Source organism: Indicator indicator, chromosome 2 (assembly GCF_027791375.1).
Source record: "Indicator indicator isolate 239-I01 chromosome 2, UM_Iind_1.1, whole genome shotgun sequence".
In the NCBI taxonomy this organism is placed as follows: Eukaryota; Metazoa; Chordata; class Aves; order Piciformes; family Indicatoridae; genus Indicator; species Indicator indicator.
This window is the reverse complement of record NC_072011.1, coordinates 66,744,126-66,760,022: the sequence shown is the minus strand read 5'-3', so window position 1 is coordinate 66,760,022 and position 15,897 is coordinate 66,744,126. Positions and strand designations below refer to the sequence as shown.

General features: G+C 55.0%; 1 protein-coding gene across 1 annotated transcript in view; it reads right to left on the bottom strand.

Annotated features, from left to right (window-relative positions):
• Positions 1-15,897, bottom strand: part of EYS (eyes shut homolog) — a 103,614-nt gene that overhangs the window by 28,768 nt on the left and 58,949 nt on the right. Inside the window, exons 25-31 of the mRNA XM_054397483.1 lie at positions 15,400-15,545; positions 14,459-14,630; positions 13,119-13,197; positions 11,675-11,871; positions 9,121-9,245; positions 4,460-4,584; positions 3,405-3,648 (exon numbers count right to left, since the gene is read on the bottom strand). Of these exons, the coding sequence (XP_054253458.1) occupies positions 3,405-3,648; positions 4,460-4,584; positions 9,121-9,245; positions 11,675-11,871; positions 13,119-13,197; positions 14,459-14,630; positions 15,400-15,545 (1,088 nt within the window). The remainder of the gene's footprint in view (positions 1-3,404; positions 3,649-4,459; positions 4,585-9,120; positions 9,246-11,674; positions 11,872-13,118; positions 13,198-14,458; positions 14,631-15,399; positions 15,546-15,897) is intronic.

Genomic DNA, 15,897 nt, shown 5'->3' with positions numbered 1-15,897 from the left:
GCCCTCCCTCATAGGGAATCAAGACCTCTGCAGGACTTGGGAAGGGAACCATTTTTCAGCCAACCACCATAGAGCTGTGCAGGAAGCAGGACTCCACCTCCATGCAGGTAACAGAAACCAGGGAAGCAGTGACAGTGCTTCTGAGCCCTCTGCAGCTGCCAGGTGTCTGCTGAAGGACCACAAACAGGTGCCTGAGCACGGGAGCTGAAGGTCAGGACCTTCTGCTGTGCTCTGACACATCCAAGTGACCTCTCCAGGAGCTACAGAGGGATCATCATGGTCCTGCCCAGCACTGCCACAGAGCTGCTGGCACTGCCACTGCTCAGCTTGGCTGCTCCAAGCCAGTTTTACCCTGCTCAGCCCGGGGCAGACCCAGGTTCATTTCATTTCCCTTGTCTGGGACTCACTACCTGCACCCTCCACACCCTGGGCTACTAGGCAGAAGCCCAACCCTGAGGACATCTTGGCCTTCAGGGTGGCAGAACTCAGCAGAAGCATAAGGGGAAAAGATTCATTTTTGTGTCCTTAGGTCACAGAACCATGAACTTGTTTGGGTAGGAAAAGCCCTCTGAGATCCTCCAGCCCAAGCCCCCCCATGGCCACCAAACCCTGGCCCCAGGTGCCATGGCCACAGCTTTCTGGAACACCTCCAGGGATGGGGACTCCACCACCTCCCTGGGCAGCCTCTGCCAGGGCTTTTTGTTTTCTCTCAGGCACTAAGTGAGACCTAAACCACCTCCAGGGCTGAAAATGCTTCAGAGGGATTCAAGCCAGGAGGTGGAAAACACTGCAGAGTCCACAGGGGAGGGTTTTATGAGCTGCTTCTTCCACCTGACTGCAGCAGATGAGTAAACCTGTGGTAACTACTCTTGATTTAAGTGTCCCTAGAGAATAGCAGGAAAATAAAGCCAGCCTCAAAACCAAGGAAGCAAAGACTGGAGGTGTCTGCAGTTTTCAGACCCAGATGGCAGCAGCCTGGAGTCCTGGGGGCTGGGATGAACCTCTGCAGACCACTCTCCCCCTGGGGAGACCTCACCTGCAGGGCTGTGCCCAGCTCTGGGGCATTCAGCACAGGAGGGACCTGCTGGAGCAGCGCCACAGTGACGATCAGAGGGGACAGGCTGGAGAGTTGGGGCTGCTCAGCCTGGAGAGGAGAAGGCTACAGGGAGACCTCAGAGCAGCCTTGCAGTACCTGAAGGGGCTACAAGCAGCCCTTGCAGTGATGGGATGAGGGGCAATGGCCTGGAACTGCAGCAGGGCAGGTTTAGGGTGGACACCAGGAGGAGGGTGGTGAGACACAGGAACAGGTGAAAAGAGGAATATGGGTGAGAGGAGGAAGGTTTTGGGGCCAGGATTAATTAACTGAGTGCAGACATGGGGAAAAAAAAAAGATGGTGCAGCTGATCCATAAAGAGGAGTGAGAGGCAAAGCCAGCAGCAGATCAGTGCCCAGGGATGAGAAGCTGCAGAAATGAGTGAAGGGCAGAGGGGAACTGGCCTGGATCCCAGAGATGCATCAGCTGAGCACAGCTGAGGGACCAGGAGAAGTCTTCTGAATTAGCAAAGAGTCACAACCTGAGCCGTCACAACCTGAGCCCACCCTGAGCAGCCAGAAGAGAGCACTGAGCACCAACCTGACTGTAGCTTCTGCACTGAGCACCAACCTGACTGCAGCTTCTGCACTGAGCACCACCCTGACTGTAGCTTTTGCTCCTCACAGCACTAGGAAGGTTGGCAAAGCCCTCCCAGATCCCTGAGCCCAGCCATGGAGCCAGCAGGGCCAGGTCCACACACACAGGCTACAGCTGCACAGAGAAGGAAGTCCCCCAGGATTCAGCACTACTGAGGCCACACCTGGAGCGCAGGGTGCCCAGTCCAGGGGCACAATCCTGCCCTGCTGCTGCTGCCCACACCATTGCTGCTCCAGGCCAGGCTGCTGGTGCCCTTCTTGCCCACCTGGGCACCCCCTGGCTCATCTCCAGCTGCTGGCACCCAGCACCCCCATGGCGTTCTCTGTTGGGCACTTTCCAACCACTCTGCCCTCAGCCTGGAGCCTTCCTGGGGTTGCTGTGCCCCAAGGGCAGGACCCAGCCCTTGGCCTTGTTGGACCTCATCCCATTGGCCTCAGCCATGGATGCAGCCTGGCCAGGTCCTTCTGGAGAGCCTTCCTGCCCTCCAGCAGATCACCACTGCCACCCAACTGAGTGTCATCTGCAATGATGATCTCTGGAGGTCCTGTCGAACCCCTACCACTCTGTGATTTGTGTTTCCCTTCTGATTCTTTGTGTCCTTTGTCCTGAGCAGTGCTCAAAGGCAGCCTGAAGCTGTTGTCACTCAGGCTGGACACTGATGTGTTCAGACACTGTTCCCAAGCAGAGCTGGGGGGCAGAAGAAGTGATTCCCAGAGGAGGCTACACCATGGGAGCTGTTTGGCTCACAAGAATATTTTGCTGCTAAGAGAAGTGTGAGTGTGTCCCAAATCCTGTGCTGGGCTGCAGCCAGAGGAGTGTGGGCAGTAGGGCAGGAGAAGGGATTCTGCCCCTGGACTCTGCTCTGCTCAGATCTCACCTCCAATCCTGCCTCCAGTTCTGCTGTCCCCAGCAGGAGAAGGACACAGAGCTGCTGGAGAGGGTCCAGAGGAGGACACAAAGATGATCAGAGGGCTGGAGAACCTCCCATGTGGGGGCAGGCTGGGAGAGCCTGGAAAAGAGAAGGCTCCAGGGAGACCTCAGAGCAGCCTTCCAGTACCTGAAGGGGCTCCAGGAGAGCTGGGGAAGGACTTTGGACCAAGGGCTGGGAGTGCCAGGATGAGGGACAATGGCTTTGAGATGGGAGAGGGCAGAGTGAGACTGGAGAGGAGGAAGAAATTCCTGACAGTGAGGGTGGGGAGAGACTGGCACAGGTTGCCCAGAGAGGCTGTGGATGCCTCCTCCCTGGAGGTGATCAAGGCCAGGCTGGATGAGGCCCTGAGCAACCTGGGCTGGTGGGAGGTGTCCCTGCCTGTCGCAGGGGGTTGGCACTGGATGATCTCTGAGGTGCCTTCCAACCCAACCCATTCTGTGACTCTGTGACCTTTGAGGTCCCTTCCAGCCTGACCCATTTCCTGCTCCCATGATTTGTGCCTCAGAGCTGCAGCCATGCCAGCTGCCCTCCTGTGCTTGCCATGTTCTGTCCTGGCAGCAAGCAGCACTCTGCAGTTCCTCTGTTCTGCTCAACGAGCCATAAATTAGAGAACTTTCCAGAGGCACACGAGGAGCAAAAAACTCCAGATAAGCTGGTGGAAGGTGTCCCTGCCCATGGCAGGGGGTTGGCACTGGATGGTCTTGAAGGTCCCTTCTAACCCATCCCATTCTGTGACTCTAAGGAATAAACTCTGCTAGCTTCAGGTCTCAGTTTTCTGCTTACCTTGGGCCACCCTTCCTGCAGGAGCTCCAGGAGAAACCTCTTTGGCCCAAGGATCCACAAACACAGGCAGGGCTGGGGGAAGGTTCTGGTCCAAAACCTCAGCAGGAGGCACTTCAGGGGCAGGTGGGCTGCTGTGGTGGCGGGGGGGCAGGCAGCTGATGTTGTTGATGCCATCCACACAAAGGAAGGCGGGGGAGCAGGAGTGCAGGAGGCAGTCGTCGTAGTTCAGCTCACAGCTTCTGCCCTGCCAGGAAAACCAGCAACACAAACAGCAACTCCTGAAGGCAAAGTGCAGATCACACTCAGGCTGCCCAGGGAGCTGGTGGAGTCCCCAGCCCTGCAGGGGCTCCAGAAACCTGTGGCCATGGCACTCGGGGCCAGGGTGGGGTTGGTGGTCAGGCTGGGTGATCTCAGAGGGCTCTTCCAACCTCACTGATTGTCTGATGCTGCATTCAGCCACCCTCCAAGAATCCTTTGGGGGTGTGAAGGAGAGAATAAAAGCCAGGCTTGGAGTGGAGGATCTCTGGGCTCCTTTCCAGCCTCAGCCATTCTACCACAGGGGGAAGGCTTCAGAGGAATTATTTGCTTTAGTTCCAGGGAATTTGTTTACTGTATGGAAGAGTTTCAAGTCTGGGTTCTCTTCAGGGGTAATGACACGAGCTGGTGTGTGAAAGAAAAGGATTAATTGGCACTGGAAGGCAATAATTAGTGTCTAATGACACCAACATTGGCTGACAAGTGACAGGGTCACCATGGGCACTTCCTGGCAAATAGGGAAATATTTGTTTGGAACCTGGGAGCTCCTGGTCATAAACCAAACATGGTGGAGTGGCCATGCTGGGCTTGGGTTGAGGGCTGGCCTTGATGATCCTAAAAGGTCTCTTCCAACTGAAACAATTCCATGAACAGCAGCAAGGATTTGTTACCAAAGGGTGGTGTTCTCCAGAAAGGCCAAGGTGAGGGTGGGTGAGGGGACCAAGGGAAGTGTAAGTGCTGCGTCAGCAGGGGGTGGGCAGCCTCACTGGGAGGAGAAAAGGAGGATGGCAGCATCTCACCACAAATCCTGGCTTGCAAAAGCAGGAATAACCAAAGGTGGGGTGCTGCTGAACACAGATGCCATGGATGCAAGGGTTGGAGAGGCACTCGTCAACATCCAGCTCACAGTGCAGGCCTTCCCAGCCTGGTGGGAGGGAAAGACAAAATCCAGAGCAAACCAAACAACCAGAGAACCCAAACAAACCCCAACCACAACCCCAAACAAACCCCAACAACTCCAAACAAACCCCAACCACCCCAAACAAACGCCAACCACCCCAAATAAACCCCAACCACAACCCCAAACAAACCCCAACAACTCCAAACAAACCCCAACAACTCAAAACAAACCCCAACCACCCCAAACAAACCCCAGCCACAACCCCAAACAAACCCCAACCACCCCAAACAAACCCCAACCACAACCCCAAACAAACCCCAACCACACCCCAACAACTCCAAACAAACCCCAACCACAATCCCAAACAAACCCCAACCACCCCAAACAAACCCCAACCACCCCAAACAAACCCCAACCACAACCCCAAACAAACCCCAACAACTCCAAACAAACCCCAACCATTCCAAACAAACCCCAACCACCCCAAACAAACCCAAACCACCCCAAACAAACCCCAACAACTCCAAACAAACCCCAACAACTCCAAACAAACCCCAACCACCCCAAATAAACCCCAACCACCCCAAACAAACCCCAGCCACAACCCCAAACAAACCCCAACCACCCCAAACAAACCCCAAACACAACCCCAAACCCCAACCACACCCCAACAACTCCAAACAAACCCCAACCACCCCAAACAAACCCCAACCACAACCCCAAACAAACCCCAACCACCCCAAACAAACCCCAACCACCCCAAAAAAAACCCAACAACCCCAAACCCCAACCCCAACCCCAAACAAACCCCAACCACCCCAAACAAACCCCAGCCACAACCCCAAACAAACACCAACCACCCCAAACAAACCACAACCACAACCCCAAACATTCCCCAACCACCCCAAACAAACCACAACCACCCCAAACAAACCCCAACCACCCCAAACCCCAACCACAACCCCAAACAACACCACAACCCCAACCAAACCCCAACCACCCCAAACAAACCCCAGCCACAACCCCAAACAAACATCAACCACCCCAAACAAACATCAACCACAACCCCAAACATCCCCAACCACCCCAAACAAACCCCAACCACAACCCCAACCAAACCCCAACCACCCCAAACAAACCCCAACCACAACCCCAAACAAACCCCAACCACCCCAAACAAACCCCAACCACAGCCCCAAAAAAACCCCAACCACCCCAAAAAAACCCAACAACCCCAAACACCACCCCAAACAAACTCCAACCACCCCAAACAAACCCCAATCACAACCCCAAAAAAACCCCAACCACAACCCCAAACAAACCCCAGCCACAACCCCAAACAAACACCAACCACCCCAAACCACAACCACAACCCCAAACATTCCCCAACCACAACCCCAAACAAACACCATCAACCCCAACCAAACCCCAACCACCCCAAACAAACCCCAGCCACAACCCCAAACAAACATCAACCACCCCAAACAAACATCAACCACAACCCCAAACATTTCGCAACCACCCCAAACAAACCCCAACCACAACCCCAAACAAACCCCAACCAAACCCCAACCACCCCAAACAAACCCCAACCACAACCCCAAAACAAACCCCAACCACCCCAAACAAACCCCAACCACAGCCCCAAAAAAACCCCAACCACCCCAAAAAACCCCAACAACCCCAAACACCACCCCAAACAAACTCCAACCACCCCAAACAAACCCCAAACACAACCCCAAAAAAACCCCAGCCACAACCCCAAACAAACCCCAGCCACAACCCCAAACAAACACCAACCACCCCAAACCACAACCACAACCCCAAACATCCCCAACCACAACCCCAAACAAACCCCAACAACCCCAAACCCCAACCACAACCCCAAAAAAACCCCAACCACCCCAAACAAACCCCAGCCACAACCCCAAACACCAACCACCCCAAACAAACCCCAACCACCCCAAACCCCAGCCACAACCCCAAACAAACCCCAACCACCCCAAACAAACCACAATCCCAAACAAACCCCAGCCACAACCCCAAACAAACCCCAACCACCCCAAACAAACCCCAACCACAATCCCAAACAAACCCCAGCCACAACCCCAAACAAACCCCAACCACCCCAAACAAACCCCAACCACAACCCCAAACAAACCCCAACCACCCCAAACAAACCCCAACCACCCCAAAAAAACCCCAACAACCCCAAACCCCAACCACAACCCCAAACAAACACCATCAACCCCAACCAAACCCCAACCACCCCAAACAAACCCCAGCCACAACCCCAAACAAACATCAATCACCTCAAACAAACCACAACCTCAACCCCAAACATTCCCCAACCACCCCAAACAAACCCCAACCACAACCCCAAACAAACCCCAACCACAACCCCAAAAAAACCCCAACCACCCCAAACAAACCCCAACCACAACCCCAAACAAACCCCAACCACAACCCCAAACATTCCCCAACCACCCCAACCAAACCCCAACCACAACCCCAACCAAACCCCAACCACAACCCCAAACAGACCCCAACCACAACTCCAAACACCAACTACCCCAACCAAACCCCAACCACAACCCCAAACAAATCCCAACAACCCCAAACACGCCCCAACCACCCCAAACAAACCAAGACAGCAACAAAACCCCCAACAACAAACAAATGACTAAGCAAACACACAGCTGAAGAGCCACCAGCAGTGCAAAACCCCAACCAAACAAAACATCAGCAGGAAAGAGACAAGGACATGCTGGAGAGGGTCCAGAGGAGGCCACCAAGATGATCAGAGGGCTAGAGAAACTCTGCTATGGGGACAGGCTGGGAGGGTTGGGGCTGTGCAGCCTGGAGAAGGCTCCATGGGGAGCTCAGAGCTGCATTTCAATATCTGCAGGAGAACTGCAGGCCTGCTGGGGAGGGACTGTTCAGAAGGGGCTGTGGGGATAGGACCTGGGGCAAGGGTTTGGAACTGGAGCAGGGCAGAATTGGGTTGGACATCAGGAAGAAGTTGTGCACTGTGAAGCTGGGGAGACAGTGGAACAGGCTGCCCAGGGAGGAGGTGGAGGCTCCATCCCTGCAGACCTTCAAGGTCAGGCTGGATGTGTTGCTGTGCAGCCTGCTCTGGTTGGAAGCATCCCTGCTGCCTACAGGGGCTTGGAGAAGATGACTTTGAGGGTCCCCTCCAACCCCATGCAGTCTGTGAAGCTGTGTGAATTAGATCTTCCCATTTCTAAGCAAACCCAAAGCCCCTCAGCCAAAAGTACTCCCCCAGCAGTCCTGGTTGATCCAAGCCTAAGTGCCTCTGTCCTGACCTCAGAGCATTCACCCAATGGCTTCTCATAAGGATCAGAGAATCATTTGGGTTGCAGAAGATCTTGAAGATCAAGTCCAACCCTCCATCCAACCCACCCATGGCCACTAATCATAGAATCATAGAATCAGTCAGGGTTGGAAGGGACCACAAGGATCATCCAGTTCCAACCCCCCTGCCATGGGCAGGGACACCTCACGCTAGATCAGGCTGGCCAGAGCCTCATCCAGCCTGGCTGCAAACACCTCCAGGGATGGGGCCTCAACCACCTCCCTGGACAACCCATTCCAGGCTCTCACCGCTCTAATGGGAAAGAACTTTTTCCTCACCTCCAGCCTGAATCTCCCCACTTCCAGCTTTATTCTATTCCCCCCAGTCCTGTCACTCCCTGATAGCCTAAAAAGTCCCTCCCCAGCTTTCTTGGAGCCCCCTTCAGATACTGGAAGGCCACAGGAAGGTCACCTCAGAGCCTTCTCTTCTCCAGACTGAACAGACCCAACTCTCTCAGTCTGTCCTCATAGGAGAGGTGCTCTTCCCTCTGATCATCCTGGTGGCCCTTCTCTGGACACCTTCCAGCATGTCCAGATCCCTCTTGTAATAGAGGCTCCAGAACTGGACACAGTACTCCAGGTGGGGTCTCAGCAGAGCTGAGCAGAGGGGGAGAATCACCTCCCTTGACCTGCTGGCCACACTTCTCCTGATGCAGCCCAGGATCTGGTTGGCTCTCTGGGCTGCAAGTGCACACTGACAGCTCCTGTTGAGCTTCTCATCCCCCAGCACCCCCAAGTCCCTCTCCTCAGGGCTGCTTTCCAGCCAGTCCCTGCCCAGCCTGGATTTGTGCTTGGGATTGCCTTGACCCAGCTGCAGGACCCTGCCCTTGGTCTTGTTGAACCTCCTGAGGTTGGCTTGTGCCCAGCTCTTCAGCCTGTCCAGGTCCCTCTGGAAACCACTAAACCACATCCCAAAGTGCCATGGCCACATGTTCTGTGCACACCACCCAGGGACTGTGGCTTCAGCCCCCCCTGGGCAGCCTGTGCCAGGCTTTGAGATGGCTTTCAGGGAAGAACTTTCTTCTAACCTCTAACCTAAGCCTCAACTCAAGGCCATTTCCTCTTGTTCTATCACTAGGCAGTGGGAGAGGAAACCAATCCCCAGCTCCTCAGGAGGTCCTTCCAGAGGTTCTTTCTCACTTACTCCCAGCCCTCTCTAAGGCTCTTGTGCCAGAGGGCACTTACCTGGCTGGCAGTGACAAGAGTAGCCATTGACAAGGTCTTCACAGGTGGAGCCATGCAGACAGGGTGCTGAGCTGCACTCATTCACCTCCAGCTCACACAGCTGCCCAGAAAACCCAGCAAGGCACCTGCAGGAAACAGTCCAAAGGGTTACCCTGTGCAGAACCAGCAGCTCAGAGAGCCTTGCTGTGGACACAGGTCTGCAGAGCCATCAGCTCATCTCCTCCTCTCCAACTCCTCCACATTTCACATGGCAACCCAGAGCATTGTAAAATGAAGGTTGGAAACACCCTCTAAGGTCATCCAATCCAACTAGCAACCCAAGCCCACCATGCCCACTGAACCATGGCCCCAGGTGCCATGTCTGTGTGGTTCCTGAATGCCTCCAGGAATCACAGAGATTGGAAAAGATCTCCAAGACCAAGCCCAACCTTCTGCTTGACACCCCTGTGGTCACTAAACCATGTCCTGAAAAAAAAAAAAAAAAAAAAAAGAAAGAAAATAGAAAAAAATAGAAGAAAATAGAATCATTGAGGTTGGGAAAGCCCTCTGAGACCATCCATCCCAACCATCAACCCAACCCCACTATGGCCACCAAACCATGGCCCCAAGTGCCATGGCCACAGGTTTCTGGAACCCCTCCAGGGATGGGGACTCCACCAGTGAAGCTCTGTGGTCACAGTCTGTGCACACCCACAGGCATCCATGGTACCAGGGGCCAGGCTTTGGTGGCCATGGTGGGGCTGGGCTGATGGTTGGGCTGGGTGATGTCAGAGGGCTTTGCCAACCCAAACCCCTCCATGATTCTAAGTTAAAAAGCACTAAAGAACTGCTGACAGCTGTGGTAGAGCAACAGAGAGGAAAGCCCAGGGGTAACCTTCCCAGAAACAGCTGTTCCTGACATTCTGAACGCTGTGCAGGGCTCTCAGGGAGATTGATGGTGACATCTGAGGCTGTAAATCTCCACCAGGGTCTGACATGGGGACACACAGCCTCATTTGGTCTCCATAAAAATGCGGGGACCCTGCTGAAGGGCTCTGCTGTGCCATCAGGATGTGTGATGAAGCTGCTCAGCCTGCTCCTGCTCACTTCACCACTTCATGATGACAAACTGATGCCTGTTGCTAGGCAGTCAACGTGGGGCTAAGGTGGAGGAACTTCTAAATGAGGTGGCTTCAGCTGAGCACCACAAAGTGCTGCTCTGCAGGGCAGGAGATGTTGTGTCTCACCTCAAAAGAGTCAGGATTTCACTCACTGAGCTCCTGGGGCATGGCCAAAGAAGAGCAACCCAGCTGGAGAAGGGCCTTGATGCTCTCAGGGAGCTGGGGGTGTTTGGTGTGAGGAAGAGGAGGCTGACGGGAGACCTCACTGCTCTCTACAGCTCCCTGAGAGGAGGCTGCAGGGAGCTGGGGTTGGGCTCTGCTCCCTAGTAAGAAGTGACAGGATGGGAAGAAATGGCCTCAGGCTGCCCCAGGGGAGGGTTAGGTTGGACATCAGCAGAACCTTCTTGCCTGAAAGGGTTCTCCAAGCCTTGCACAGCTTGCTTGGAGCTGGCTCCAAGCCTTGCTCCAGCCATCATACCCAGGGAGATGGCAGAATGCCCACCTCTTGAGGTGTTTCCAGGAGGCAGAGCTGTGATGCTGAGGGCCATGGGCAGAGTTCAATACTGGTTAGTTCCCATGACCTTAAAGGACTCTTCCAACCCAAATGGTTGTGTGGTGGTGAAAATCCCCTGAGGATTTCCTGGGGAACAGTTTCTTTTCCTCCAAATGCTGGGACAAGAGGATGAGAAGGCTTCAGAATTCCCCTTGCTTGTTCATGATATCAACCACCTGGAGGCTGGGTTGGGTTGTCTGCTGACACCTCCTGGGCCCAAGGATTGCTTTCTTCCTCACTTGCTACTTACTCTGGGGATGGTTTTGGCAGCCTCAGGGGACTGCAGCACACAGGCAGGTTGCTGGGCAGCCATCCCCATGATGAGCTCTTGCTCAAAGCCCTCATTCAGTGGCAGCCTGCCCAGGAGGGAAGTGAATGACAGCTCCCAGCAACCCCTCTCACACAGCCATGGAATGGGTTGGGTTGGAGAAGCTCTCCAAGAGCTTCTCCAGCAACCCAAAACCATCAGGGCCACTAAAACTATGTCCCCACATTGCTGGAACACCTCCAGGGATGGGAAGTCCACCACCTCCCTGGGCAGCCTCTGCCAGTCCCTGACCAGCCTCTGCCAGTCCCTGACCACTCTTGCAGTCATGAAATTGTTCCTATTGTCCAACCTAACCCTCTCCTGGGGCAGCTTGAGGCCATTTCCAGGCCAGGTTCCATCCCCATCTCACTCCTGAGAAGCTCTTCTCCCCCTCTTCATGACTCCATCCCTCTCTGCTGTGCTGCTGTGGAAGTTCAGAAACTCCTCCTGTGTTAGGCAGTGGAGGACTGTCCCCAGCAGGAGGTCCTGAAGGAGCTGAACTCCATCGTGGTGACCACAGGCACAGCTCCAGGCCACCACAGAGATTCACACAGCAGTGAGTGTGACCTGGAGCATGGCCAGGAGCAGACTGACCTGCAGTGGAAAGCTGTTCCAGGTCCATCCACACAAACCCCTCCGTTGGAGCAGAGAGCTGTGCCCAAGCTCTGGCTGCAGACGTCCACATCCACCTCACACAGCCTCCCAGAGAAGCCCCGTGGGCATGTGCAGAGGAAGGAGTTGAGGCCATCCTGGCAAGAGCCTCCATTGATGCAGGGAGCAGATTCACACTCCTGAGGAGAGCAACAACCACACTCTGACCACCCAGCTCTAGCACACCTCAGAGGGGCTTGGTCTGGGAGGGACCTTCAGGATCATCCACTCCCAACCCCTGCCACGAGCAGGGACACCTCCCACCAGCCCAGGTCCAACCTGGCCTTGAAAACCTCCAGGGAAGGGCAACCACAGCCTCCTGTGGGGCTGGAAAGTCTCCAGAGCAGGAGACTCCACAACCTCTCTGGGCAGCCTGCTCCAGGGCTCAGCACCCTCACACCAAAGAACTTTCTCCTCCTGTTGAGGTGGAACCTCCTGGGTTCCAGTTGGTGTCCATTGTCCCTTGTGCTGTCACAGGACACCACTGACCAGAGCCTGGCCTCTTCTTGCCACCAGCCCTACAATTTACAGACATTGCTCAGATCCCCTCTCAGCCTTCTCCTCTCCAGGCTTCAACCCCCCTCCCACGAGCCCAGGTTGCTCAAGGTCTCATCCAGCCTGGCCTTGAACACCTCCAGGGAGGGGACATCCACAGCCTCCCTGCTCAACCTGTTCCAGTGTCTCCCCACCCTCACTGCCAAGAATTTGTTCTTCCTCTCCACTCTCACTCTGCCCTCTCCCAGCTCAAAGCCATTGTCCCTCACCCTGGCACTCCCAGCCCTTGTCCAAAGTTCCTCCCCAGCTCTCCTGGAGCCCCTTCAGGTACTGGAAGGCCAGTCCAGAGAAGGGCAAAAGGGCTGGGGAAGGGTCTGGAAAGAAGCTGAGGGAGCTGGGGGTGTTCAGTGTGGAGAAGAGGAGGCTGAGGGAGACCTCATTGCTCTCTACAGCTCCCTGAGAGGAGGCTGGAGCCAGCTGGGGGTTGGACTCTGCTCCCTAGTCTCAGGTGATAGAAGGAGAAGAACTGGCCTGGGATTGTGCTGGAGCAGGGTTAGGTTGGAGAGGAGGAGGAAATTTCTTCACTAAAAGAGTGGTGAGGGACTGGCAGAGGCTGTCCAGGGAGGTGGTGAAGTCCCCATGCCTGGAGGGGTTCCAGAAAGCTGTGGCCATGGCAGGTGGGGCCATGGTGGGGTTGGGTTGATGGCTGGGCTGGGTGATCTTAGAAGACTCTTCCAACCAGAACAGTTCTATGATTCTAGGAGATCAGAGCTTCTCAGAATGGGTTTGCACCCCCTGAATTCCTGCCATGACCTAAGTTCCCTGAAGGAAGATGAGTTGCAAGCAGCACATGACCCCTGCCCCTCTCATCCAAATTCAAGTCATGACCTACATTAATGTTGGTCTCACATCTGGAGCTGGTCCATCCTGGTTCACAGGAGCAGAGATATCCATCAACCAGATCTGTACAGCTGCAATGCAAAAGATGAAGCCATGGCATCCAGAGTCAGCACCAGCAGCACCATTCCATGCAGCTCCAAAGGGGCACCTCCTCAAATCCAGGGCACTGTGAAGGAATCTTATAAATGGGGTTCAGAAGTGTGTTTGAGGGGAGACCTCACTGCTCCCTGCAACTCCCTGAGGAGGCTGCAGTGAGGTGGGGGTTGGGCTCTACTCTCAAGTGTGAGGTGATAGGACTGGAGGAATAGCCTGGAATTGTGCCAGGGGAGGGGTAGGTTGGAGAGGAGGAAAAATTTCTGTGCTGAAAGAGTGGTTAGGGACTGGCAGAGGCTGCCAGGGAGGTGGTGGAGTCCCCATCCCTGGAGGTGTTCCAGGCCATGGCACTTGGGGCCATGGTGGGGTTGGGCTGATGGATGGAATCAGTTCTAGAGGTCTATTCCCAACCCAAACAATTGGGCTGGGTGCTGAGGAGCTTTGTCGGGATACAGAGTGCCACATTAAAAGCCATCTTCTGTTGGCATGAGGCAGCTAAAGCTGAGCTTTTAATTGTATTAACCTTTCATCTGTCCACAGGTACTGAAAAGTGGTTTATGCTAATGAGGCACACTGAATGAGAAGCTGAGATCATGGAATATCAGCTTCTCACCTCTGAGGGCACCTGGACTCTTGCTTGAGGGAAGAACATCATTCCCAGTGTGTTTATCAACCTTCCCATGGCATTGAATATCTACTCTCACCACTTACAGGAACAGCATCACAGAATCCCAGAATGGTCCACGCTGGAAGGGACCCCAGAGCTCATCTCCTGCACCCTCCCCACCGTGCCCAGGGCCATCTCTCAGCTAGAATCAACTCCTCAAGGCCTCATCCAGCCTGGCCTGGAGCACCCTCAGGCAGGAGGCAGCCACAGCCTTCCTGGGCAGCCTGTGTCTGAGTCTCACCACCCTGGCACTCAAGAACTTCTTCCTCAGCTCCACTCTGACCCTGCTCTGCCTCAGCTTCAAACCATTCTCCCTTGGCCTGTCTTCCAGACACCCTCAGGAGAAGTTCCTTTGCAGCCTTCCTGCAGGATCCCTTCAGGTCCTGGCAGGCAGCTCTAAGGTCCCCCCCTGGAGCCTTCTCCTCTCCATGCTGCACACCCCCAGCTCCCTCAGCCTGGCCTCACAGCAGAGCTGCTCCAGCCCTGGGATCATCTTTGTAGCCTCCTCTGGGCTCTCTCCAGCAGCTCTGTGTCCTTATTGGAGGCAGTAAGAGTTGAAGAGCAGCAGTCACCTTCCATGAAGACAGGGATCTGGCCAGCAGTCATTGATGTCTGTCTCACAGTGTGCTCCAGCAAAGCCTCTCCTGCAGTGGCACTTGTAGGCACCAATGGCATCGATGCAGCTCCCTCCATGGAGGCAAGGGCCTGACAGGCATTCATCTATGTCAGCTTCACACCTCACACCTGTGTGGGAGGAGAACAAGGCCAAAGGACTGGCACAGGCTGCCCACATTTTGTTCCCTGTGCTCCCTGAAAGCTTCCCCATTTCAGTTTTACTATTCCAGGATTAACAATGGAAAAGAAGGGAAAAATGCAGAGCTCTGCTAGGCACTGAGGCAATGACTCTTAATGTGCCACTTTGGGACCTCTGAAGAGGTTTTTGGCACTCAGAGGACTTTGGTGCTTTGTGGGGCTTGGGGTAGGGTAGGAAAATATTTGTCTGTGTTGGAACTTCACTGTGAATACAACTAAGATGGATGAGAGCCATTGGTGCTCTCTGTGCCTAGGATAACTTCCTGACTGAGTTCATCAAATCCTATCCCAGAGTGGCTCAGGATGGAAGGGAGCTCAGAGCTCATCTCCTCCAAGCTCCTCACCATGCCCAGGGACACCTCTCAGCTAGACTCAGCTGCTCAAGGTCTCATCCAGCCTGGCTTGGAACATCCCCAGGCAGGAGGCAGCCACAGCCTCCCTGCGCAGCCTGTGCCAGTCTCACCACCCTGGCACTGAAGAACTTCTTCCTCAGCTTCAGTCTGACCCTGCTCTGCCTCAGCTCCAAACCATTCCCCCTTGGCCTGTCTCAGACACCATCAGGAGAAGTCTCTCTGCAGCCTTCCTGCAGGATCCCTTCCCTGCTCTGCCTCAGCTCCAAACCATTGCCCCTTGGCCTGTGCCTGGTCCATGTGAAAGCTGTGGGTGAGCCTTCTGTAGGGTGGCAGAGGGTGGAGCATACCTGTGAATCCAGGGGGGCACAGACACCCATAGCCCCCCAGCCTGTTGATGCAGCTGCCTCCATGCAGGCAGGGCAGAGCCTCACACTCGTTAACATCCATTTCACACAGGGTACCATAGTAGCCAGGGGCACAGCTACAGAGGAACCTGCAGGGGAGGCACAGGCAGGGGAGGCAGCATGAGGACTCAGCAGGATCTGCTGAAGATCTGTGCAGGTGCTGATGGCAGGCTGGTGGCCCTGAGCAGCACCCAGCACCTTCTCACCAGAAGAGAGAGAGAAAGTGGCTGCAATAAAGACCTTGAGAGGCTGAAGGGCAAAAGGGATGAGGAAAGGTCTGGAGAAGAGGGCTGGGGAGGAGCAGCTGAAGGAGCTGTGGTGTTCAGTGTGGGGAAGAGGAGGCTGAAGGGAATATCAGCAATGGTGTGGGCAGCAGCAGCAGGGCAGGGATTGTGCCCCTGGACTGGGCACTGGGGAGGACACAGCTTGCGTCCTGGGTTC